The sequence below is a fragment of the Apus apus genome, chromosome W, assembly GCF_020740795.1.
Source record: "Apus apus isolate bApuApu2 chromosome W, bApuApu2.pri.cur, whole genome shotgun sequence".
NCBI classification, from domain to species: Eukaryota; Metazoa; Chordata; class Aves; order Apodiformes; family Apodidae; genus Apus; species Apus apus.
Window position 1 is genome coordinate 3,795,514 of NC_067311.1, and position 27,129 is coordinate 3,822,642.

A 27,129-nucleotide genomic window follows, 5' to 3' on the forward strand; every position below is an offset into this window, starting at 1 on the left:
AAATAAATAATGAAATATGTACAAATATATACAAAACTACTATTGTGCCCCCCCCCCTCCCCCATAATGCTCATATCACCACCGAGGCTTCAGAGCAGGCCCTGGAAAAGTCCTGGACTGGCCTCCTGGAGTTAGCGGCAGATGGAAGCTGGATGCAGGAACACACAAATTCGGGAACACACGGATCAGGATCAAAGGCAGACGAACAGACGGGAGTCCTCCCAGGACACCAGCCATGGACAAAGAGAGCTTGACCCTCGTGACCCTTCAGATTTATACTGAGTATGATGCGTATGGGATGGAATACTTTGGTCAATTTTGGTCACCTGTCTGGTCTGCTCCTCCCCACAGGAGGGTCTTATGTGTGACCCCTTTCCTCCCTTCTGGTTCGGAAGCATAAGATGTTTTTTCAGAACCAAGCAGTGGCCTTGGTTCTGCATACCATTCTCCAGCAGTAACTATAAACATTGAGCGTTATCAGTCCTAGAAGCAGACACTGACTGAGAAACATGCCATTAATTTCAGCAGGTGCAACTACTTAGAAGAGACTTCACTGAAAAGTAAAATTACTAGAAAGAAAATTGGTTTTATCCTGGCTCAAACTGGGACACCGTGCTGAACTTCACTCCTGATTTTCTCTACCTCCTCCCCACAAGTGGCGCAGGGGAACAGGGAATAAGGGTTGTGGTCAGATCATCACACATTGTCTCTGCCGCTCCTTCCTCCTCACGCTTTTCCCCTGCTCCAGCATGGGATCCTTCCCACGGGAGACAGTCCTTCATGAACTTCTCCAACTTGGGTCCTTCCCATGGGCTGCAGTTCTTCAAGAACTGCTCCAGCATGAGTCCTCCATGGAGTCACAAGTCCTGCCAGTAACTCTGCTCCAGCATGGGCTCCTTTCTCCATAGGATCACAGGTCCTGCCAGGAACTTGCTCCAGCACGGACTCTCCACAGGGTCAGAGCCTCCTTTGGGTGCATCCATTTGCTCCAGTGTGAGGTTCTCCATGGGCTGCTTGTGGATATTTGCTCCACTGTGGACCTCCATGGGCTGCAGGGGGACAGCCTGCCTCACCGTTGTCTTCACCAAGGGCTGCAGGGGAACCTCTGCTACAGCACCTGGAGCACCTCCTGCCCCTCCTTCTTCACTGACCTTGGTGTCTGCAGAGTTGTTTCTCTCGCATATTCTCACTCATTGCTCTTTCAGCTGCTGTTGCACAGCAATTTTTTCGTCTTCTTAAATATGTTATCAAAGAGGTGCTACCACTGGCACTGATTTGCTCAGCTTTGGCTAGCAGCAAGTCCATCTTGGAGCTGGCTGGAACTGGCTGTGTCTGACATGGAGGCAGATTCTGGCATCTTCTCACAGAAGCCACCCCTGTAGGCCCCCCCCCGCTACAGAAACCTCACTATGCTAACCCAATACAACACAAATGCTTTTGGCTATCACATGTGCTTTTCTTCATGGGAGAAGCTACTAGATCCAAGGGTTCAGGGAAAGAAGAAAAAAATTAAAATATCAATATATTATCTCCACAAAGAGGAGACAGTACTAGTTAGCAGATAATTGTATATATTTAATTTGGTTACCAATTCTTTCCAGGTCTCCTACTCTGAAAAACAGATGGAATAATTAACAGCATTAAAAATACAAATGGGTGCTAGTAGAATGACACCCTGCTGTGATTACTTCTGTCCATTGTGGAAATGCACAGGTTATTCTTTTCCTTTTTTAAAAAAAGCTAAAATAACTTGTTTAGACTGAAACAATTGAATAAAAATTGTGTAGTTCTAACAGTTTTTGGTTTTTATCATTAGCTTATAATGTAAACAGCATGCTGAATTTTGCATTGTGTACTGGGTCTGGCTGGGATGGAGTTAATTTTGTTCATATGAGTAGGCTGGGGGTGGGCACACAACAAGGACAGCTGACCTCAACTGACCAAAGGGATATTCTATACCATGTGATGTCATGCTCAGCAATAAAGGCTAAGAGAAAGGAAAAGGAAGGGGTCTAGGACAACTCTCCGCCGCTAACTCTGCACTGGGACATCTCTGTGCCAGGACATCCCTCCACAGATCAGCAGATTACACAGGGCTGTGCTGATGTTCTGGCGCAGAGATGTCCTGGCATAGAGATGTCCCTTCCCAGGAGGAAGGGGAACGTTCAGGGTTATGGCATTTGTCTTCCCAAGTAACTTTTACATGTGATGAGGCCCTGCTTTCCCAGAAGTGGCTGGACATCTGCCCACCCATGGGAAGTAGTGAATGAATTCCTTATTTTCCTTTGCTTGTGTGCACATCTTGTCGGCCCATCACTTTTTCTTGCTTTTGCCCTTCTAATTCTCTCCTCTGTCCTGCTGAGGGAGAAGGAGCAAGTGACTGGGTAGGGGCTTAGTTGCTGGCTAGGCTCAACCCACCATGATCCTTTCTGGCACTCAATGTGAGGCTTGAGAGGTTCTAGATAATGACAGGTTTTATCTGAGTGTACTACACTACATTTATAGTTCTTATAGCTGTTTAGCTATTACTTGGCAAGTTGTTCCTTGCTCTTGCTGGTTACAACATTGACTGTTTGTTCTTGGTACTGGTTTATTTGTTCCATCATCTGCTCCATGACATGCTCTACCTCAAACTCTAGAGCTTGTTAACGGCTGCTTTCAGCTTTTGCAGTTTGCTGTACTGTTTATTACTTTGTTGTGTTTTGTCTGGGAGAGCTATGGTAAAAGCACTGGCCTTGAGCCTAATCTGGTGTTTGTGTCATACATTGCTATTTCCCAGTACTCTGGGAACCAACTCTCAATTAACAACTACACCTTTTTCCCTCTTCTTCTCTGGGAGCCATTTTGTAGGGAAAGGAAGAATGGCACCTCCTCTTTCTTCTCCTCAGGGGTAGATGTTTCCTGCCTTGTTACAATGGCTCTTCAGTTTCTGGAATATCCTTGTGTAACCAGAAAGCTTATATTGGTATGTGTTGTGAATCTAAATCTGTGTCACCGTTTGACTCAGGTCCGACAACAATGCTCTCGATCCCCTCCCCCCCCCACCCAGTCAGGGAAGGAGAGAGAGAAAAGGAGAGAGACTTGGCTGGATTGAAAACTAAACTACACAGCTTTAATTAAAACACTAATGAATCACACAAGAAAATATATACAATTATATACAGATATATTCAGATATGGGCAAAAGCCTCTCGCCTCCCCCCACCCCCAGCGACTCCCACAGCACTCCCCTGAACTGGCAAGAGTCCCGAGAAAATCCTGGAGCCGCTGCTGGAGAAAGCGGAGAGTTATGAGGGTCAGGAGAGCTCGAGCCTAAGGGTCGGCGGTGATGGATGAGCAGAGTCTTCCCCGGACGCCGGCCATGGACGGAAGAGAGCGCGGCGAGAAGAAGGAGGAAGCTGTCTTCTAAGATCTCTGTCCTTCCTCTGAGCCTACGTAGATATATGGAATGGAATATCTTTGGCCAATTTTGCTGTCTGTCTAACTCAGCCTCCCACGGGGGGGGTCAGAGATCTCCCCATAGTGTCTGAGCCGGCGGAGTGAAGGTGTAACCTTGAAGCCTCAGTAGTTAGAAAAACATTCCACTGTCTTATCAGCCTAGCAGAACACACAGTTGCTAGTTACAAGAAAGCTTACTGAAGGAAAAAAAATCAGTGAAAAGAAAAATTGGCTTAATCCTGGCTCAAACCAGGACATTCCACCCCTTATTCCATACCATATATTACATACAGGCTCTATACTTTACCAGCTGTCAAATTAAGGATTCTCTCCCAAAGTCAGATTACCTTGAGGTACATATTGTACTTCACCATCCTCCATCATCACACACCAAGTATGTCCAGGCCCCTGAGCAAAAGCAATACCCCTGACAGGTTTACCTTTGCCTGAAGCAGGATAGACCCAAACACTTTTACCCAGCAGGTTTCTTTCACATACCACAGGGACTTTATCCCCATCTGTAGTATGCAAAAGGTCTGACTGGGCAGGACCAGCCCGATTGATGGATCCCCTGGTATTAACTAACCAGGTGGCCTTTGCCAAATTTCTATCCCAGTTTTTGAAAGTTCCACCACCCATTGCCTTTAGGGTAGCCTTCAACAGACCATTGTACCTTTCAACTTTCCCTGAGGCCTGTGCATAGTATGGGATATGGTAGATCCATTCAATACCATGCTCTTTAGCCCAGTCAGTGACAAGACTGTTTTTAAAATGAGTCCCATTGTCTGACTCAATTCTCTCTGGAGTACCATGTCTCCACAAAATTTTCTTCTCAAGACCCAGAATAGTATTCCTGGCCGTGGCATGAGGCACAGGATATGTCTCCAACCATCCTGTACTTGTTTCCACCATTGTAAGCACATAACGCTTACCCTGGCGGCTCTGAGGAAGTGTGATGTAGTCAATTTGCCAGGCCTCTCCAAATCTGTACTTTGACCACCTCCCCTCATACCACAAAGGTTTCAACCGTTTTGCCTGCTTAATTGCAGCACATGTCTCACAGTCGTGGATCACCTGTGCAATAGTGTCCATGGTTAAGTCCACCCCTCGGTCACGAGCCCATTTGTATGTTGCATCTCTGCCCTGATGACCTGAAGCATCATGGGCCCACCGAGCCAGAAAAAGCTCACCCTTGTGTTCCCAGTCTAAGTCTACTTGGAACACTTGGGCAGCCTCATCTGCCCGTTGGTTGTGTCGATGTTCCTCAGTGGCTCGACTCAGAGGCACGTGTGCATCTACATGACGCACTTTTACCTCCAGTTTCTCTATCCGAGCTGCAATGTCTTTCCACAGGTCAGCAACCCAAATAGGTTTACCCTTTCGCTGCCAGTTATTCTGCTGCCACTGTTTTAGCCAACCCCACAAGGCATTTGCTGCCATCCACGAGTCAGTGTAGAGGTAGAGTCTCGGCCACCCCTCTCGCTCAGCAATGTCCAAAGCCAGCTGGATGGCTTTTACCTCTGCAAACTGACTTGATTCACCTTCTCCTTCAGCTGCTTGTGCAACCAGTCGTGTAGGACTCCACACGGCAGCTTTCCACTTCCGGTGGTTCCCTACAAGACGACAGGAGCCATCGGTGAAAAGAGCAAATTGTTTCTCAGTCTCTGGTAGATGATCATATGGTGGAGCTTCTTGAGCTCGTCTCACCACTTCTTGTGGTGGCATTCCAAAGTGGGTGCCTTCTGGCCAGTTTGTAATTGCTTCCACAATACCTGGACGATTAGATTTCCCTATTCGGGCTCTTTGGGTGATCAAAGCAGTCCATTTACTCCAAGTCACGTCGGTGGCATGATGGACAGGAGAAAGGTTATTCTCGAACATGAATCTCAGCACCGGTAGTCTGGGCGCCAGAAAGAGCTGTGCTTCAGTGCCAATCACTTCTGAAGCGGCTCTAACTCCTTCATATGCTGCAAGTATCTCCTTCTCAGTTGTTGTGTAGTTGGCCTCGGAACCTCTGTAGCTCCGGCTCCAGAATCCCAGGGGTCGACCTCGAGTTTCCCCTGGTGCTTTCTGCCAGAGGCTCCAGTTGGGACCATTGTGTCCGGCTGCAGTGTAGAGCACGTTCTTGATGTCTGGCCCTGTTCGAACCGGTCCAAGGGCCATTGCCTGCGCAATCTCCTTCTTGATCTGCTCAAAAGCTTTCTGTTGGTCAGGACCCCATTTGAAATCATTCTTCTTTCTGGTCACCTCACAGAGAGGTTTCACAATTTCACTGTAACATGGAATATGCATTCTCCAGAAACCAACAGTCCCTAAAAAGGTTTGAGTGTCCTTTTTAGTTGATGGTGGGGCCATAGCTGTTACTTTGTTAATCACATCCATTGGGATCTGGCGACGACCATCTTGCCACTTGATTCCCAGGAACTGGATCTCTCGCGAAGGTCCCTTGACCTTGCTTCTTTTTACAGCAAAACCAGCATCCAGAAGAATTTGGATGATCTTTTTACCTTTCTCAAAAACTTCTTCTGATGTGTCACCCCACACAATGATGTCATCAATATACTGCAGGTGTTCTGGAGCTCCACCCTTCTCCAGTGCAGCATGGATCAGTCCATGGCAAATGGTTGAGCTGTGTTTCCACCCCTGGGGCAGTCGATTCCAGGTGTACTGGACTCCTCTCCAGGTGAAAGCAAACTGTGGCCTGCACTCTGGTGCTATGGGAATAGAGAAGAATGCATGAGCAATGTCAATAGTGGCATACCACCTAGCTGCTTTTGACTCCAACTCATACTGAAGCTCTAGCATGTCCGGTACAGCAGCACTAAGTGGTGGTGTCACCTCATTCAGGCCACGATAGTCCACTGTCAGCCTCCACTCGCCATCAGGTTTTCGCACTGGCCAGATAGGACTGTTGAAGGGTGAATGAGTCCTGCTAATCACACCTTGGCTTTCCAGTTGCCGAATCAGCTTATGAATGGGGATCACAGAGTCTCTGTTGGTGCGATACTGTCGTCTATGCACTGTTGAAGTGGCAATTGGCACCTGTTGGTCTTCAACCTTCAGCAACCCTACTACAGAAGGGTCATCTGAAAGGCCAGACAAAGTACGCAGCTGTTCAGTGTCCTCAGTCTCTACAGCTGCTATACCAAAGGCCCACCGGTACCCTTTCGGGTCACGGAAGTATCCTTTCCTGAGATAGTCTATGCCAAGGATGCACGGAGCACCTGGGCCAGTCACTATAGGGTGCGTTTGCCACTCCTTACCAGTGAGGCTCACACCGGCCTCCACAACAGTCAGTTGTTGAGAACCTCCTGTCACTCCAGAGATAGTGACAGGGTTTGTCCCTTTATGATTCGATGGCATTAGAGTGCACTGTGCACCAGTGTCCACCAAAGCTTTATATCTTTGTGGTTCTGATGTGCCAGGCCACTGAATCCACACAGTCCAATAAACTCGGTTGTCCCTCTCCTCCTCCTGGCTGGAGGCAGGGCATCCCTAGGGTTGAGCACTAGAGCTCGATGAACCATCCTGGTTGTTGACTGGTGCAACCTTCTTCTTGGAAGAACCATCTCCTGGCTTTGTTCTGTTTAGAAGCTCTTGCACACGTAACTGGAGCATATCAGTGGGTTTCTTGTCCCAGACTCTCATGTCCTCTCTAAAATGATTTTTCAAGAGAGACCACAGGTGGCGTCGCAGTGAGTCCTGTCTTCCTTGCTGCTGTCTCGTAGCAGGACGTCTCTTCTTAATAGCTGCAACACGTGACCAGTTGTCTCTAGGAAGAGTCTGGAGTTTACTTCCATTTGGCATCTTATACTTCCTGTCAACCATTTTCTTAACGGCTGAGGTTTGGAAGTAAAGGGAATCAGAGAGGATGTCTCCATACTGTCGTGCTTTGACAGTTACCTCACGTACAGTTGGTCTTTCGTAACCTTCAAAACATCCCATGAAGGAGAATATATGGGCATGCGCTGCTGGTACAGCCTGAACAAACTTCCGGAACATTTGCGTGTCACACTCAACATCATCAGGATCTGTGATTCCATCGTTATTATAGATCACTTCTCGCACAGCAATCTCTCTCAAGTAGGTGATGGCTTTCTCGAGAGTGGGTGTTCTGCTTCGGCGCCATCCGATGTCACCCTCTCTCTCACAGCTGAAAGAAGTCGGTCCCACAGGGTAGTAGTTCCTGTCTTACTACTAAGTGCTCTGTCAATACCAGCATCTCTGGCCAGGGATCCCAACTGCTTGGCTTCTCTCTCATCCACATTGTAGGTCTCAGCACCACTATCAAAGCATCGGAGCAGCCAAGGAAGGATTCCCTCACCATCAATGCGGGTGAAGTCCTTTCTCATGAGGCGCAGTTCTTTCATAGAGAAAGGGTGGGCAAGGTCATCGTCATCATCTGATTGAGGAGGACCTGCTGTTCTTTTATTTGCTTGAGAGTGGCTTGGTTTTTTATCTGTCTGAGAGGTACCTGCTCCGTCATCTGATTTAGAATCCTTCCCTTCCTCACCGTCAGCCTCTGTCTGAGAGGTACCTGCTCCATCAACTGTATTAGGATCCTCTTCTTCCTCACCCTCACTTTCTGCTGCTTTTGTCTTTGCCTTGCTCCTAGTCACAGGGTTAACTAGCTTGGTTCGTGATGGATCAGGCTTTTTCTTTGTAGAAGCAGTTGTTTTTGTAGCAGCAGGAGTGGTGGTATTGGCAGCAGTGGTGTTGGCAGCAGCAGTGGCAGCAACATTGCCTGTGGGGGAGTGGCAGTGAGCAGAACAACATCTGGCCCTACGCATCCACAATATATTATAAACATTCAGCAAAAACATCCCCACTGCAACCATGCTATTCACGTCAAGAGCTGGGAGATTCAGCTTGAGAGAATATGGAGAGGTAAAATTGAACTAGCTATTGCTGTTACCAACATGGACCGTTCTATTCACTTTAGGAGTTGTACCAGTAGGACTAGCAGTGTAACCGTACACATACAGTGACCCCATAGAGAACAGTATCATCATCCCTAGGATCACTAGGCTGGTAATGATACGGTTGATTATGGCTACAGTTCTGTCAATAAACCACAAAAGAATCACAAGAGCAGCTACAAAGAGCAGAATGCCCTCAGCTACATACCACATGTACAATTGCAGGTTTGGAAACAGATCCAGTAGATTCATTGCAGCAAGTGTCTGTTCAGTTTTCAATCCGTCAGAACACTCAGCAGAATTATTGCTCATTGTTATCTGAGGGATTCCTCCCCTCAGAGATGGAATTTTGGACACTCCCAATTGATGAAAATGTGTAATCTGGGCTTAAAATCAAGCCCCACGTTGGGCGCCAATTAAATTGTTGTGACCGTTTGACTCAGGTCCGACAACAATGCTCTCGATCCCCTCCCCCCCCCACCCAGTCAGGGAAGGAGAGAGAGAAAAGGAGAGAGACTTGGCTGGATTGAAAACTAAACTACACAGCTTTAATTAAAACACTAATGAATCACACAAGAAAATATATACAATTATATACAGATATATTCAGATATGGGCAAAAGCCTCTCGCCTCCCCCCACCCCCAGCGACTCCCACAGCACTCCCCTGAACTGGCAAGAGTCCCGAGAAAATCCTGGAGCCGCTGCTGGAGAAAGCGGAGAGTTATGAGGGTCAGGAGAGCTCGAGCCTAAGGGTCGGCGGTGATGGATGAGCAGAGTCTTCCCCGGACGCCGGCCATGGACGGAAGAGAGCGCGGCGAGAAGAAGGAGGAAGCTGTCTTCTAAGATCTCTGTCCTTCCTCTGAGCCTACGTAGATATATGGAATGGAATATCTTTGGCCAATTTTGCTGTCTGTCTAACTCAGCCTCCCACGGGGGGGGGTCAGAGATCTCCCCATAGTGTCTGAGCCGGCGGAGTGAAGGTGTAACCTTGAAGCCTCAGTAGTTAGAAAAACATTCCACTGTCTTATCAGCCTAGCAGAACACACAGTTGCTAGTTACAAGAAAGCTTACTGAAGGAAAAAAAAATCAGTGAAAAGAAAAATTGGCTTAATCCTGGCTAAAACCAGGACAATCTGGCTTTTCAAAAGGGTTACTGACTAATTTGGAATGCCACACAGGGACATGCTCTGAGGCACATAGGTGGCAAGGTGTGTGTGAGAACTTGGGGAGGTACCTAGAGTGTTATCCCCCTGCAATGGTGTGGGACTTCAAACCTGAACATACATGGAATAGCACTGAAGTGACAGAACATTTGAAATGATACCTTGTCTATATCAGAGACACAATTTCTAGTTCTTTGCTGAGGCCTGCTCTACCCCTACTCAATCTCTGTTCAGCACTTGAAAGCTTTGCTTAAAAGGGTCTCTGAATCTGAAGACATACAAACAGACTGTAGCTAAGCTAAAGGCCCAACCCTCAACTATAACAGTCATTCTTATAGTCAGGAAGAAACAATTGAAGAAGAGGTTCACTCATTTAGTAAAGGAGGAAGAAACTCCTCCCAAGGGCAGAGCAGGAAGAAGAATCAGATGAGGCAGCCTGTTCTGCAGCAGAGCAGTCACAAGAACAGCAGAGGGAAGAGACTGAAATAATAAATGAGTTAAAAATCACCTGGCCCAAATCCTTGAGCAAGCTGTGAAATATGTGAAAAGATTATGGCCACCAGCCAGATGAGCAAATTATCACCTGATTGCTCCTATGCTGGGATATTGGGGCCAACAGTCAGGAATTAGAAGGTAGGGAAGACCAGCAGCTGGGATCATTAGCAAGGGACCATGGAATCAACAATCTACAGCCTCTGGAAATGGCCACTGTTGAGTGTGAAGGCAAGGTATCCCCTCAAGGAAGGTCTTGTAAACTAATGAGGCAAGTGGACCGTGACTGAGGAAGGTATTCAGTATCTGAGGGAATTAGTGGTGGAGGTGACAGCAAGCTGGAAAATAACCAGGCCTCCAAATATCCAGATGAAGTCCAGTATTTGCAGTCCATGTGGCAGAAATTTGTATGGAATGCACTCATGTTGTACATCAGCACCCTGGTGGTAATGGACTGGACAGAGATTGAGGCACCAACTGTGGAAAAACTGCCCTGTCAGCTCTGGTGCTCTGAAGAGAACCTCTCAGCTGTGGAGAAACTTTCCCAACAGTTCTAGCAACTTGAAGAGAATATCTCTTTCTCTTTACCTCTACAGTCTGATGTCTCAGCTATGATGAGTGCCATATGAAATCAGCCTTTCTCTGCTCAAAGGAAAGAGAACTATGGGTGCATGCCATGTGCCACCCTCTGGTTCTAGCTCTGCAACTACTGGGAAGGTGTGAGGAAGTGGAGCATTGTACCTACCTCAAACCTAGAAGAACACATTTGTGAATTGCAAGGAAAAACAGCAGCTAAAAAGGCTTCATCCAGAGAAGATTACTGCTCTGGTTGCTGTTGAGCAATTCCCTACACACAGTAGAAGGCCTGATCCTCCTTCTGATCCTAATGAAAGGTTTTCTGGTTTGTAATTACAGGAGTTGGGTAATAAATGCCCCAGTCGAGGAGAGATGGGTCCTGCCTCTGGCCAGGTAGAGACAAGGGACAATCGGGTTTATTGGACTGTGTATTTGATGTTCTGGCATATCAAACCCATGGGAGTATAAGGCACATGGGTGCACAGTGTACCCTAATGCCATCTGAATATTGGGACATGGAACCCATCTGGATTTCTGGAGTGGCAAGGGGATCCCAACAGTTGTCTGTGTTTGAGGCTGTGGTGAGCCTTACAGGGGCCAAGTGGCATAAATATCCTATTGTGACTGGCCTGGAGGCTCCATGTATCTTTGGGATAGACTATTTCAGGAGAGTGTACATCAAGAACCAAAGAGAGTACTGGTGGGTCTTTGGTGTAGCTGCAGTGGATGCAAAGAAGATTAAACAGCTGTCTACCTTGCCCAGCCTCTTACAGGACCCTTTTGTTGTGGGGTTGCTGTGTGAAGGGCAGCAGATGCCGACAAGTACCGTGACATGGAACCAGTAGCAATATTGCACCAACCAAGATTCTCTGGTTCCCATCCATGAGCTGATTCATCAATTGGTGAGTCAAGAAGTGATTTGCAAGACTCAGTCACCCTTGAATAGTTCCATATGGCCTGCAAAAGTCTGACAGGGTAGAGGCTAACAGTGGACTATCGTGGCCTGAATGAAGTCATGCCATTGCTGAGTGCTGCTGTACTGGACATGCTAGAACTCCAATATGAACTGGAATCAAAGTGACTTTCATCTTTGGATAAGTCTATGCTAGAGCAAGTACACCCCTGTGAAGGGTCTGTGGCCTGTAGATAAGTCCATACCAGAGCAGGTATGCCCACGAAGGGTTGGAAGCTCATGGAGGATCCATGCTGGAGCAGGGGCCAAGGGATGGAATTAATTGCAATGTTAAACTCTCTAGCCTGGTCCAAAAGGACCAGGAGTGGAGATTATAATGAATATATATTTAACATTGTAACCCATTATTTGAGTCATATGTTATAAGAAGTACTATAACAGGAACCACCAGAACTAACAGTGGATGAGCTTTGCAAGAAGCCGGGAAAGTGCAACACTGAACCAACCTGAGCTGGCTTTGGTGCCCAATAACTCCACACAACACACCACCTCTCCTGTCCTGAGTGACCACCATAACAGATGGAGCCCAAGTCACAGACTGAACTCAATGGACATTTTATGTACAACTTCATGGGGGAGCCCATAAACTAAGGGGATAATATCTGTATGTATACTGAAGGATGGAAAGGGGAGTGGGGTGGTGGTTAATAGGAATGTACAAGATAGTGTAGGACTTAAGCATGATGCAAATGGTATGGAATAAGGGGTGGAGATTTGTACTGGTTTTGGCTGGGATGGAATTAATTTTCTTCATAGCAGTCTGTATGGTCATGTGTTTTAGATTTGTGACTAAAACAGTGTTGATAACACACCTGTGTTTTGGCTAAACAGAAGGGTTGTTTCTTCTCTCCCCATTCTGCTTCCTCCCCACCTCAGCAATTAGGCTGAGGGCGTGCAAGAAGTTGGGAGGGAACACAACCAAGACTGCTGACCGAAACTGACCAAAGGGACATTCCATACCATGTGGTGTCATGCTCAGCAATAAAAGCTGGGGGAAGGAGGAGAAAGGAGGGACATGTGGAGTTATGGCGTTTGTCTTCCTAAGTAACTGTTAGATGTGATGAAGCCCTGCTTTCCTGGAAGTGACTGGACACCTGCCTGCCAATGGGAAGTAGTGAATGAATTCCTTATTTTTCTGTGCACAGCTTTGTTTCACCTATTAAACTGTCTTTATATTGGCCCATGAGATTTTCTTGATTTTGCCCTTCTGAGGGGAAGTGAGCAAGTGACTGGGTAGGGGCTTAGCTGCTGGCTAGGCTCAACCCACCACAGAGTGGCAGAATAGCACAGAGGTTTCTTTTGTGTCGGTGATGGCAAGGTTAGCATTAAAAGCTTCATTCTTTTAAGTATATGGTGCATCTCTTAACATTTTCTGAAATACACCAGAGTGCTCCCATTTTTTGATAGGAGAGGACTATTGCTTAACTACTTTTAAACACCTAACTTGTATTTATGGATGCACAAATTGTTATTCATTCAATTAAAAAGTGGAAAAAAACTAAGAAAAAAAACACAACTTTTTTTTTCATTTTTTAAAGGAAACACTACCTAAGAAATAGGAAAAAAAAAAAGTATTATAAAGCATTTAATGCACATGTGAGTAATCAGAATTTTATCTGCACAAGTAGAAGTGTATTAGTCAAGGACTTTCTTTGCCATTTGTAAATGGACTGTCATAGCAGATTTTAAATGAATTTAAAGCTTGTGTCTGAATTATAAACCTAGCATTGATAATAGTTCTGCATTAAGCAGGAGGTTGGACTGGATCCTTTATGACTAGCTTTTCTTAATTCAGTGAATTTTTTAAATGAAATTATTAATTAGCCATTATTTTTACAGGACGTTGAGATATATTTATGGATGCTTGCAGAAGTCTGTTCAAAACAAGTGGCCAGCTAATACCACAATGAGAACAAGAGTTGTTAGGTAAGTTACTCATCACTTTATGCTGAAAATATTATTTTAACATCTTATTACTGTCATACTTCAGTTTGCTTATCTATTTTCTATTAGTGCCAAAATTTTATAGTACTTATCTAGGTTACAAGAATATTTAAGATCATTATGGTACTGGGACATGATATCCCAGTTAAGGACTGAGAGCTTGCTAGATTCTTAGTCATGCTGTTGGAGCCTTGCTAGAGGTGTATTATAGAGGTCAATATAGCTATACTTAATAGTGTTAAGAAAACTAATCACTAATACCTTCTCAGAAAGGTTTGTCATTAGATTTCACTGGGGTACTGTCTGCATTGGAATATATAGTTCTCTGCATCAGTGAAGACTCCCAGTGCTGATCACCTGGAATCAATACGCAGTGTTCATTTCTGAAAATATGTACTTCTATGCTCTTACAGTTTTATTTTGTTTTTCTGCTCTATCTCAATAATGCTGAAACATTCCAGAACCTCTGTTAAAATGTTGCAGGCTACTGAACTTGGCTTCTCTGAACTGGCACTGAGTGCAAATACTCCAGTCTGTATTCATAAATCAATTTAATAAATAGTTCTTCCTTTAATGCTATCAGTTGCCAGTGCAGGTAAAAAAATCTTTGACAAAAATGAGGTCTTGACACTGTTGTTCTAAATTATACTGGAGGTTTAAGGGTATCAGAGCCACATTTCTTCTACATTTGCATATGAATCGATTCAAGCTGAACTAAGGCCATGTTGCTGCCAAAAGAGAGGTTCCATTCTGACTGTGCACTCTTGCTCTCCTTGTGTTGACTTGGGGAAGCAAGTGGCTGCAGGATTAATTACTTGATGTAGTAGACAGTGGAACACTTATGGGAGGCAGGCAACAAAGTGCTCCTCCTTTTTAAAGCCAGTGTGGTCTTAGACTTCAGGCTTCAGTATGGCTTTACAGTTAAGCTTTTCCCAGGTGTTTTCAGAGGTTCACCTTAATTGGGAAATAAATGTCTGGTTTTATTTCGATTTTTATCATAGTTGAAACCATAACAAGACATTCTTAATTAACAAACATATTCACGGAGCCCAGGCTGGTTGTTTGTCATCTATCTCAAAGATTTCCATACTGACTTAAATGCTTAAAGACTACATAATTTTACATTAATTCTTTAACTTTATTATTGAACCAAATACTTTTTTTTTTCCATTTCAGTGGCTTTGTTTTTCTTCGATTGATTTGTCCTGCTATCCTGAACCCAAGGATGTTTAATATAATTTCAGGTGATTATGCTTCAGACTGAATTAATACTTTATGTAGTCATAGACATGAACTTACTTTAGTGCTTAATTTAGCAAAATATGAAGTTTTTTGAACACTATGTCCTCGCTCTTAGTGGGATGGGGAAGAGGAAAGGAAGAATTAAAACAATAAAACTTGGGAGTCAACATAAAAAAAACCCAACAAAAATTAAATAATTGTTTAATAAGTGGGGGATAAATGAAGCAAAACAAGTGATGTATGCACCTCCCATGGATAGACTGATGCCCAGCCAGTTCCTGAGCAAAAGATGGCTAACACCCATAACCCCCCCTATTTTCCTTTTTATTGCTGAGCATGATGTTATATGTTATGGAATATCTCTCTGGTTAGTTCGGGTCATCTGCCTAGTTGTGGCCCCTCCCCAAGCTATTCACTGGGGAGGTGACCTTGATGCTGTGTAAACACCATTCAGCAAAAGCTATAACATTAGTTTGTTATCAGTTCTGTTTTGGTCAAGAATCTCAACTAGCTCCATATGAGGTACTATGAAGAAAATTAACTCAATCCTAGCCAGGCCCAGTACAAAAGCGTTACCCTGCTTTTTGATGCTCTCTTTGTAGAGTGCATCTCTATCAGTAAGTAAAGCAGTGACAGGGACTATTCCTGTTTGCTAGAACAGGATTGTGAAATTGCTATATTGATCTGGCTGATATCAGGTAGCATTCTCCTAAACAGTTCTTAGGTGTGATTTGTTGTTGGCATGCATAAGGGACCACATCTGACATAGTTGGCATGGGGCTTTGTTGTGCAACTTTAACAGTGAGGGCATGGATTATTCCATGGCAGTTGGCTAAAGCACCTAGAAATGTTTCTGATTGTTTTAACTTACAGATATAGTTGAGGTCTTAGAGATGCAACAACCAGTATGTGTGTCACTGTTGTTCTAGACATAAGGCTATTTCAGGTCTTAAGTTCTGCTGTATTCCTTTGTGGTGTGCTGATGCAGGCTGAATGCCAGATGCCCACCAAAGCTGGTCTATCACTCCCCCTCCTCAACTGGACAGGAGAGAGAAAATATAATGTAAAGCTAATGAGTCGAGATAAGGACAGGGAGAGATCACTCACCAATTAACATCACGGGCAAAACAGGCTTAACTTGGGGAAACAGATTTAATTTGTTACCAATCAAAATCAGAGTAGGGTAATGAGTTTCCCACAGGTTCACAAGTCCTGCCAGCAAATCTATTCCAGCATGAGCTCCTCTCTCCATGGGTTCATAGGTCCTGCCAGGAGCCTGGTCCACCATGGGCTTCCCATGGGTTGACAGCCTCCTTTGGGCACATCCACCTGCTCCAGCATGGGGTCCTCCATGGGCTGCAGGTGGATATCTGCTCCGCCATTAACCTCCATGGGCTGCAGGGGGACAGTGTGCCTCACCATGGTTTTCACCATGGGCTGCAGGGGAATCTCTGCTCTGGCCCCTGGAGCACCACCTCTGCCTCCTTCTTCACTGACCTTATCATAGAATCATAGAATGGTTAAGGTTGGAAGGGACCTTAAAGATCATCAGGTTTCAACCTCCCTGCTATGAGCAGGGACACCTCTCACGAAACCAGGTTACACAAAACCTCATCCAATCTGGCCTTGAACACCTCCAGGGAAGTGGCTTCCACAACCTCCCTAGGCAACCTATTCAAGCACCTTACTACCCTCATGGTGAAGAATTTCCTCCTGATGTCTGGCCTAAATCTTACCTTTTTCAGTTTAAAATAATTATATTTTGTCTTATCACTACTCTGTCTGGTGAAAAGCCCCTCTCCAGCTTTCTTGTAGGCCCCCTTCAGGTACTGGAAGGCTGCTATAAGGTCTCCCTGGAGCCTTCTCTTCTCCAGGCTGAAAAGCCCCAGCTGTCTCAGCCTGTCTTCATAGCAGAGGTGCTCCAGGCTTTTGATCATCTTGGTGGCTGTTCTCTGGACCCTCTCCAACAGGTCTATACCTTTCCTGTACTGAGGGTTCCAGAGCTGTATGCAGTATTCCAGGTGTGGCCTCACCAGAGCAGAACAGAGGGGCAGAATTGCCTCCCTCGCCCTGCTGGTCATACTTCTTTTGATGCAGCCCAGGATGTGATTGGCCCTCTGGGCTGCAAGCTCACACTGGTGGCTCATGTCGAGCTTCTCATCCACTAACACCCCCAGGTCCTTTTCCTTAGGGCTCTTTTCAATCCCTTCTCCCCCCAGCCTGTATTTGTGCCTGGGGTTGTGCTGACCCAGGTGCAGGACCTTGCACTTGGCCTTGTTGAACTTCATGAGGTTGGCATTGGCCCACCTCTTCAGCCTGTCAAGGTCCCTCTGGATGGCTTCCCTTCCCTCTAGGGTGTCAACTACTCCACACAGCTTGGTATCATCAGCAAACCTGCTGAGCATACACTCAATCCCACTGTCCATGTCTCCAACAAAGCTGTTAAACAGCACTGGTCCCAATACTGACCCCTGAGGGACACCACTCATCACTTGTCTCCACTTGGACACTGAACCGTTGACCACAACTCTCTGGGTGCGGCCATCCAGCCAATTTCTTATCCACCAAGTGGTCCACCTGTCAAATCCATGTCTTGTCAGTTTGGAGACCAGGATGTCATGTGGGACAGTGTCAAACGCCTCGCACAAATCCAGGTAGATTATATCAGTTGCTCTACCATTATCCACCGTCTCTGTAGCCTTGTCATAGAAGGCCACCAGATTGGTCAGGCATGACTTGCCCTTAGTGAAGCCATGTTGACTGTCTCCTATCACCTCTTTATTTTCCATGTGCCTTAGCAGATTTTCCAGGAGGATCTGTTCCGTGATCTTGCTGGGCACAGAGGTGAGACTGATTGGCCTGTATTTTCCTGGGACTTCCTTTTTCCCCTTTTTAAAAATAGAGGCTATGTTACCTTTTTTCCAGTCAGAGGGAACCTCACCAGACCGCCATGGCCTCTCAAATATGGTGAACCTTGGTGCCTGCAGAGTTGTTTCACATATTCTCACTCCTCTCTTTTTTGGCTGCTCTTCTGCAACAGTTTGTTAATTTCTCCTTCTTAAATATGTCATCCCAGAGGTGCTACCACCATTGCTGATTGGCTCGGCCTTGGTCAGCATCAGGTCCATCTTGGATCTGGCTGGCATTTGCTCAGACATAGGGGAAGCTTCTAGTAGCTTCTCACAGAAGCCACCTCTGTAGCTCTCCTGCTACCAAAACCTTGCCACATAACCTAATACATCCTTGTGGGAGGAAGAAAGGAAAGGCATAAACTACTGGTGGGAAAACTGTAGTACTAAAATATTGGGACATTTGAGTTCTGTAGTTTTAAAAGTTTGCATATGTTACACTTGATTTTTTTAGTTATCTGTAAGTGTTAGTCCTGTTTAGAAGTTCAGATAATATTCATTTTTGCTAAGGTAAATGTACAGACTATATAAGGCTATTGGAGCTGTTTGTTTGTTTGTTTGTTTGTTTTTAAAAACAGAGGAAGTGAGCTCTTTTTTTTTTGAGCAAAGTTTCTAACATACTTCCTTGCTGTAATGAGGTGGGGAGGGGAAATATTCTGACAGCTGGGTGTATCGACAGTCAGTTTCAGCAGTAATGTCACCTCAACAACTGTTCTCAAAAATTTTTACTGAAAAAGTTAAGTCCTTTGTTTCAACCTTCTTAGTTGATTTTTTTTTAAAGAATAAACTTCTTTAGGTCAATTCTCTTCACTTGAACTTACCAATTCTAAAGCCAATAATGGTTTTCAGCATTGCTTCTTCCAAGGGATGGATAGTACTAAGCGCTAGATGCTATGAACAACTGAGATTACTTGTATGATTAATGCCTCAGTTTAAGCTCCAGCTACGCCTAAAAAGTTGGAACTTATTTTTTAATTAATTGCAATGTTGAACAGAGAAGGGGGCAGAAAGACAGAAGATCAAAACATACAGATAGAGAGTGAAGAGTATATAGCATTCTTATGAAGCACTGTGAAATTTAGAGCTTATATGATAACCATGTCAATTTTGTAATGCTTAAATGGCCTGTAAGTGGAAAGCTTATGCTTAACAAGAATCTTTTCATTAAAACAACTTTTTCCAACACGTGATTTGTGCAGTAAATAGCTATACTTTTATGGAAATACAAGCCAGAATTGCATGCAATATTCAGTCTATTTTCCTGGTACTCATAATTTGCATAACAATGTAGGACCTACTTATATGGGTATATGCAAATAAGGAAAAGGGTAAACCTATTTATTATTAGGTAAACCGAATAATATTTTATTAGATTCTAACAACAAATAATCTTACTTTTAACAGACCTGTTTCATTTTTGTGAAAAGGATTTTCAGTTAATTCATTAACACTTTTGGTAACCTTAGGCTTCTGAGGAACACTTTATTTTGCTTACTTTGTTCTGTAAGCAACTAGTACAGAAAGTCAAATATGCATATTAATTTTTTTTTTTTAACAATTACTAAAACAAAAGTTTACTCGATCATAGGTTATGTCACACATGCAGTGTCACCATTTAACTCAGGTTCGACAACAGTGCTCTCGATCCCCTCCCACCCAGGTAGGGAAGGAGAGAGAGAAAAAGAGACTTGGCTGGATTGAAAACTAAACTACACAGCTTTAATTAAACACTAATGATATAAGAAAATATATACAATTATATACAAGTATGTTCAGGTATGTGCAAAAGCCTCTTGCCTCCTCTCACCCCCAGCAACTCCCACAGTACTCCCCTTAGCTGGAACAGTCCCAAAAAATCCCAGACTGCTGCTGGAGAAAGTGTAGAGTGATGAGGGTCAGGAGAGCTTGAGCCTAAGGGTTGACGGTGATGGATGGACGGAGACCTCCCCGGATGCCAGCCATGGACAGAAGAGAAGGGAAGAAGCAGCAGGAAGCAAGTTGTTTTCTGTGATCTCTGACCTTCCTCTGAGCTTACGTAGCTATATGGAATGGAATACCTCTGGCCAATTTTGCTGTCTCTCTAATTCAGCCTCCTATGGGGGGGTCATAGATCTCCCCGTAGTGTCTGAGCCAGCAGAGTAAAGGTGCGGCCTTGAAGACCCAGCAGTTAGAAAAACATTCCACTGTTATCAGTCTTAATTGGAACACTCTGGTGCTAGTTAAAAGAAAGCTTACTGAAGGAAAAAAAGAAAAATCAATAAAAGGAAAATTGGCTTCATCCTGGCTCAAACCAGGGCATGCAGTTCTGTTATAGCATTCAAAGTATTCAATTCCATAATAACAAATAATTCCATAAATAACAAATTGTAGAAGAGCTTAACTTTCATGTGGCTACTGGAAGCTTTAAATTAAATTATCAGTAACTGTCTACTTTGTATTCCTATCAGATTCTCCTTCCCCTACTGCTGCAAGAACGCTGACGCTGGTCGCCAAGTCTGTGCAGAATTTAGCAAATCTGGTTGAATTTGGAGCTAAGGTGAATATAATTTTACATAAAACAGTCTAGAAGTGCACTTCTAATACATTTCAATGTTCCTGTTTAATACAGACAAAAAAAACTGTTGCTGCTTTCTTGTGCAAATCCTGATGTGTGAACTGGGTGTCTTCACCAGCAAGGAGGCCCTGTTCCTGGAGTTTTTTCTATTCTCTTCAGTTGGAGCTCAACAGGGTATTGATTTAAATTAGAGCAGTAGCATAAAGTCTGTCTGAATTGGAAAGAGGAGTCAGTCATTTGAGAATGAGTCATCTAGAAACTTATGTGAATGATTGGTAAATACCATGAAGATTTTGAATCTGGTAGTATGAACAGCAGCATCTGTTAAAATAATTAATGAACCAATGACCATACTATGAACCTGACCCATCAGCTAATTATAATTATGGACTTGTCTAGTTGTGTGCTGGACACTTCATCCAGAAGGATACTGTAGAGAGACGGTACTGAATATCAAAAGATTTGCTAAAATGCACAACCACCCCATCTACTGGCTGCCCTTGGTCAACTAGATGGGTGTTGGAGTTGGAAAAAGTGGAAGAGCAGGCAGCCATCACTCCAGAATGAAAACATCTATGTGATGAGAAAATGGGTAAATTTTCTTTAGGAATATACACATCAAAAAGACAACTGAGAAATACTAGAGTAGAAATCTGTGGTTAGAAAGAATCTGTTCAAGAAGGATGTATTGTCTGCCTTAAGTAGATGATGGGAGCCTTTTTGCATTTCCATTGATTATTTGATGTAAAAATGTGGAGACATCTTTCAGTAATCTTGGCATGTCTCTGTACAGAACCTTGAGGTACATTCCACATCCCTTTTCTTTTATATACTATATATAATAGTTCACTTTCAAATTGAGACCAATAAGGACTAAACAAACTTCCAGCCTGGATATAGGGTATTTTAATTCTGAAACAAGTTAACAACTACCAACCTATGGCTTCCCCCCATCACACACACACACTTTTCCTCTACTTATTCCCTAGACTAGTGTTTTCTGTTGGTACAGCATTTTGAAACACCCCTTTTATTTGTACTCATTTTCATATTGCTTGACATAATTTTGTAAATCAGTTTTACAAGTTGCACTAAAAAGCCTCAGCTTTATTAAAAGTTTCTATTGCATCACTAAAAGAATGCCAGCAATAATTGGTCTGTTCTGGTTCCCAAGTCGCAACATGGTTGAACAATAAAAATCTGTTAACTTAAGCATAATGAAAGTGAGTTCAGGCTACCATTTGTCTGACACTCACTGCTTGGAATGTAAGCATTAACGAAAGAACAAGAAGGAGGGCACTTATGTCCAGATGTCACCTCTGAAAGTGTTTTCTCCATTATATAGCTGCAATGAAAAAGAGAAGTCCATCTTTAATATTTCAGAAATGTAAAATTTCATGTCATAATGTATATATAAACAATTTCAGAATCAATCTGGAATACAAAAAAAGTTTAATCTTTTGACTGGTTGTACAGTAGTCATTATAAATCTGCTTGACAAAATAAATTCACTCCAGATGACACATTTGTATTTTGCAGTGTCATTTGTTTCTGATCACAATGTGTTCACTTCAGGTATGACTATTAAATTGGTATTGATTTGTTCTAATAAATACTTTTTTTAATTACTAGGAGCCATATATGGAGGGGGTAAATCCATTCATCAAGAGTAACAAACATCGCATGATCATGTTCTTAGATGAACTTGGAGTAAGTGGTTTAAAAAAAATTATTGGAAGTTGTGTAGCAACATTGTAAATTAAAGTTCTTTACAGTTCTTGTTAACTAGCTCAAAAATGCATCAGTTTCCACACAATTTTGAATGCTTGTTACTGAATTTTTTTTCTTATACATGTTTAGCAACTGTGGATTGCTGGCCTGTTGCACAGAATTAAAACCAATCAAATGTCCTGTTAGAAAGATTTTATTCATTTAGTACTGCTGTAGACATGAGATCTTTTTGAGCTTCTCTCTGAGGATTAGGGCTTTTGGCCAAAATTACCAATATTTAAAAAAAATATTTTAAAAGAAAAATTTCTTATGTGTAATTTAGCATATAGTTTTGACTCGAGATTGAAAAACTTGAAGTTTAAAAATATATTATGGTCCATTTTAGTTATACATTATCAAATGTCTCACTGCATGAATTCTATATATTGTAGTTAAAAAGAAAATAGTAATTGCGGTTCACTTTGAAACTGCTACTGTTTTGTGTATTATAGCTATAACAAGAGTTAAGAGCTCATTTATGTATATATGTACATGTTTAAACTAAATTTGTTTTATAAATGAAGATGAAAGAAATGTGCCTAGTTTCCTGAATTGATCCATTAAAAGTGACCTAGAAGACATCTCAGACTATTTTTATAATCTATAAGAATGAGTGTTTTGAAGTGTGGATTGCCATATATCACCTTTTTCTGGTTAAATAGCAACTTGTGTGTGTTATGGTATACTGTTTTTTTTCTTTAAATGGCAGATTATGCATGAGGACTCAGACAACTGTTGGGTTTTAAAATAACTGAATTATCTACTGTTTTAATTACATTATTAGTGAATTTACTGACTTTATAGTTTGGTAGGTTTTTTGGTGTCCATTTTTGCTGTTGTTATTGTCTGACTTAATTTATTATTTTTTTAAATCACCTAATGGATGGATCCCCTTCATTTGGGGGGAGGATATAATATAAATCTCTTTTCTCAGTATCTTTTTGGCCAGCTCAGAGGTAGCATAGCAACATCAAACCTTTTAGTAGAACCCTCCTAATAGGATTGCCATATGTTTAGTAATCTCTTTATGTGAAATGTGTAACCATAATTAAAATGTCTTCATGAATTAGATTCTTGTGTAGAGGAGGAAATATAGTTTGTATTAGATAACATGGACAGAAGACTTAATTGTGAAGGAAAATGTTTCATTACTTTATTGCAGTATCAAAACAACTGTTGGCACGTTTGTAGAACTGTAGTTTAATTTCTTAATATGTCTGGCTACTCACCATTCTAACTGTGCTCTCATAATTTTTGTTAAAGAATGTTCCTGATCTCCCAGACACTACAGAGCACTGTAGAACTGACTTATCTCGTTATCTGGCAGCCTTGCATGAGATGTGTGTTGCACATTCAGATGAACTTCGGACACTCAGTAATGAGCGAGGTGTAATGCAGGTAAACTACAATGGTTAACAAAAATCACAGGTACAGATAGCATGTCTGAGTTATTGTGATTATTTTGTATTTTTTCTGTCTAGCAGTATGAGTGATAAATAATGTGTACATTTCACCAGGAGGTTACTAGATGTAAAGGTGAAGAAGCTCAAAGCTATGAACTAAGTATTTATACAACAAAAACCAAAGATGTTTTAAAGCTGTGGGGTGGGATTTGTTTTGTTTTGTTTTGTTTAGTTTCCAGGTGAAGTTTTTAGTTTGTAGAGGAAGCCTAAACCCATTAAATTACTATATCCTGACAGGCTCTAGTTTTAGGATCTAGTTTTTCTAATTGAGAACTAAATAACTAAATTTACTTTTTTTAGCTTTCTATCACTACTTCATTTCTGCTTCCTGATTTATTACATTTGTAAACAAACACGGCAAAGTTCTCTAGCAAACAGTATAAATGGGTGTTCTGTTCCAACTACTGAACTTCTATACAGCTTTTATGAAAACTTATATTTTAAGAGGAAAAAATTCACATGACTTCATGCATTGTCTCAAAATACTACAAAAGTAATAGACTTGCCTATGGTCTACTAATTATGATGAACTTCAGGTTGGCAATGCTACTTATTGCACGGTAATATGTTTTGGTATGCTTGACTAGTATACTGTGCTGTGCAGGAAATAATTTGAGTAGTCTTACCTTTTTAATGCTAACAATTTGGGGACAGGGACAGTTGTACTATAGAAAGCCTTTTTGTTCAGAGATGGTCTTCCTTAAATTTAATCAGTGTCAGCTTAAACTATTTAATGACTCATTTTTTAAGAGGTAGTTTTTATAATAGTTTTAAATTTGTTTCAAAATAACTTTTTGTAATCAGGTTTCTTATTATTCTCATGGTTTTTAAAGACTGGGCTTCCTATATCCTCACTCTTTGAAGACCTAAATTTAAACCCAGATAGACAATAAATCTATATTTGTTTCTTCTGGCAGCAAATGTTACTCAAATAATGCATTTTTGGACATTATTGTTTTTTAATAAGAGGATTACTGGGAACTCTTATGGTGATTTTTCAAAAGGTGAAAATATATTTGTATTTCATCACCTTTGGCAGAAGAAAGCTCAAGGAATTAAAAATGAGATAATGCTTCATTACAGCAGTTCAAAACTAATCCAGTTTAATTACTACTACGGTTTACCTCTTCAGTTGGATATGAGGGGGGGGGGAAATATCACATTCAAGTTCATAATTCACTACTGCTAGTTTTAACACAGCAAAAATGATGGCTCGACGGGCAAGGCAGGATAGTAGACGTTTTCAGTAATAAATATGTCTTGTTACAGATAAGGGATGCCATTTATTTCACAAGGCCTGTATCTGAAGTACCTAATGGTTACAGATGTGATACTGTTTCCTCGATATACTTATATTTATACTTCAGAGGAGTAATTTCTTCTCATGGGTTTCCATAAAGAAAACTCTTGATTTTTTTTCCCATTTCCCTCCTGTAAGTGCTCTAATGGTTAGCTCAGCATCATCCTGTTGTACTATACATAGTTCTACAATAATGAAAAAATTATTGAACTCCTGTTAGCAATACAATTTCTCAGTCTGTTTTATGTATGTGTTCAGTTGCATTTAGTTTAGTTTAATGACCACGTTTTCAGAAAGTTAAAAGAGGATAATTCTACCTGTGCAGAAATGAATCGTATAATCACCTTTTTTTTTTTTGTCACCAGACTTTTTTTTCATTTTCTTCACCCAGTTCTTCACTTTCATATGGGAAAATACCTGAGTATAGATTTTTGGTTTACGGATTGTTTTTAACAGATAGGAGAACTCTCATTTTGAAACTCTCGGGTTAAGATTGCAAGAATTAATAGGTCTCCATGGGTGCAGATAAATTTCATATTGCTGTGTTATAGTTGCCTTTTGAAGTAATGTCTTAGTGACTACGGAATTGGAGCTGGGGCTGGTGGTGTGGAGGGGTTTAAATATATTTTAAATTACGTAATTCTGAGTCTGGTTAGTTAAAGAAGATGCTTATCAAGAAAAATGGGTTTTGTTTTTTTCAAGTTGCTAATAGAGGGTTGTACTGGGATTTTTTTCTTTTTTTTTTCTTTTTATTTTTTTTTCTACAGCATGTTCTTAAGAAGCTGTTGGCTATTACAGAACTGCTTCAACAGAAACAAAATCAGTATTCAGTGTCTAATAACATCAGGTAGCAGCCCTCTACCTGAATTCTGCATGGATCCAGCATATCTGACATGACAACTCACACAAGTATCACTTTTTTTACTCTTGCCAAAAATAGCACACCCTGTCACATTCCCAGTGATGTGTGAACTATGCAAAAAGAAAACAAAGATTCTGTTAGTAAATGGTTGTACCAGCAGCTTTTTAAACTATCTGTGCAGGATATTTGCACTTTTTTCCACTTGGAACTAGTTTTTACAGCCTCTGAGCCTTGGTGTGCAGTTTACCTTCTGCAAAGAAAATGCTGTGACTGTCTTGAACTTTGAAAATTATTTTCAAAACCTGCAATTGCCAAAGTTTTTCTGTCTTGCTGGAAAAGAATTGTCAACTGAAAAGGAAAGAAATGCATTGTTTTGACAGCTATATGTAACTGGATAACATTTCTTACTGTAATTTCTGACTAGTTACAATTATTATGACTTTGACTGTTTCAACAACTTGAACTTGTATTTAAAATTTCTGGAGTTGGATGGTTATGTTAAGAACAATCTTTCCTGTATACCTTTTATACCATGCTGTTTCTCTTGCTTGAAATCATGTCAAAGGAAAATGTAGAAGGGATCTTGTAAGCTTCATTCTTTAATGTGTGTCACGGTTTGACTCAGGATCAGCAATTAAACCAGCGACAACAATGCTCTCGATCCCCTCCCCCTCCCACCCAGGTAGGGAAGGAGGGAGAGAGAATTGAGGAGAGAGACTTTCTGGATTGAAAACTAAACTAGACAGCTTTAATTAAATACTAATGACAAAAGAAAATATTTACAATCATATACAAGTATGTTCAGGAATGTGCAAAACCCTATTGCCTCACCCCACTCCCAACAACTCCCACAGCACTCTCCTTAGCTGTGAGCAGTTCTGAAATGTCCTGGACTGCTGCTGGAGATAGCAGAAGAGCAAAGAGGGGTTGAGGGTAGAATTATGAGGGTCGGGAATGCACAAGCCTAGCGATCAACGGTAAAGAATAGACAAAGTCCTCCCCGGATGCTGGCCATGGACGGAAGAGAAGGAAGAAGAAGAAGGAAAGATGTTGTCTTCTGTGATCCCTGACCTTACAGTGAACTTATGTAGTTAAATGTTAAATGAAATGGAATACTTTGGTCAATTTTGTTGTCCATCTAGTCCGCTCTTCCCTATGGGGGGGGGGGGGGTGGGGGTGTGGGGGGGTTACAGATATGACTCTTTGCTCTTGGTAGCATACTTGAGCTGGCAGAGCAAAGCAACCTTGGAGTCTCAGCAGTAGCATAAATATTCCAGCATTATCAGTCCAGTAGCTGGAAAACTTGCTGCTAGTCAAAAGAGAGCTTACTGAAGGAAAACAAAAAATCAGTAAAAGGAAAATAGGCTTCATCCTGGCTCAAACAAGGACATTCCACCCCTCATTCCATACCATATATTACATGTAGGCTCTATATTTTACCAACTGTCAAATTAAGGATTCTCCCCCCATGTCAGATTACCTTGAGGTACACATTGTACTTCTCCATTCTCCATCATCACAC

The 27,129-nt window shown here is 42.2% G+C and overlaps 1 protein-coding gene across 4 annotated transcripts in view; it reads left to right on the top strand.

The window, feature by feature from the left end:
- The window catches only part of LOC127395160 (ras GTPase-activating protein 1-like), a 117,538-nt gene extending 90,806 nt beyond the window's left edge, over positions 1-26,732 (top strand). Inside the window, exons 20-25 of one of the 4 annotated variants that reach the window (XM_051641647.1) lie at positions 13,403-13,489; positions 14,684-14,751; positions 20,106-20,194; positions 21,845-21,922; positions 23,246-23,380; positions 25,513-26,732. In XM_051641647.1, the coding sequence (XP_051497607.1) occupies positions 13,403-13,489; positions 14,684-14,751; positions 20,106-20,194; positions 21,845-21,922; positions 23,246-23,380; positions 25,513-25,596 (541 nt within the window). In that variant the 3' untranslated portion in view covers positions 25,597-26,732. Of the gene's footprint in view, positions 1-86; positions 1,794-2,850; positions 2,966-12,439; positions 13,020-13,402; positions 13,490-14,683; positions 14,752-20,105; positions 20,195-21,844; positions 21,923-23,245; positions 23,381-25,512 lie in introns of those variants that run through there. The other 3 variants (XM_051641648.1, XM_051641650.1, XM_051641649.1) reach the window with 3 other exon arrangements.
- Positions 26,733-27,129: the final 397 nt, after the last annotated feature.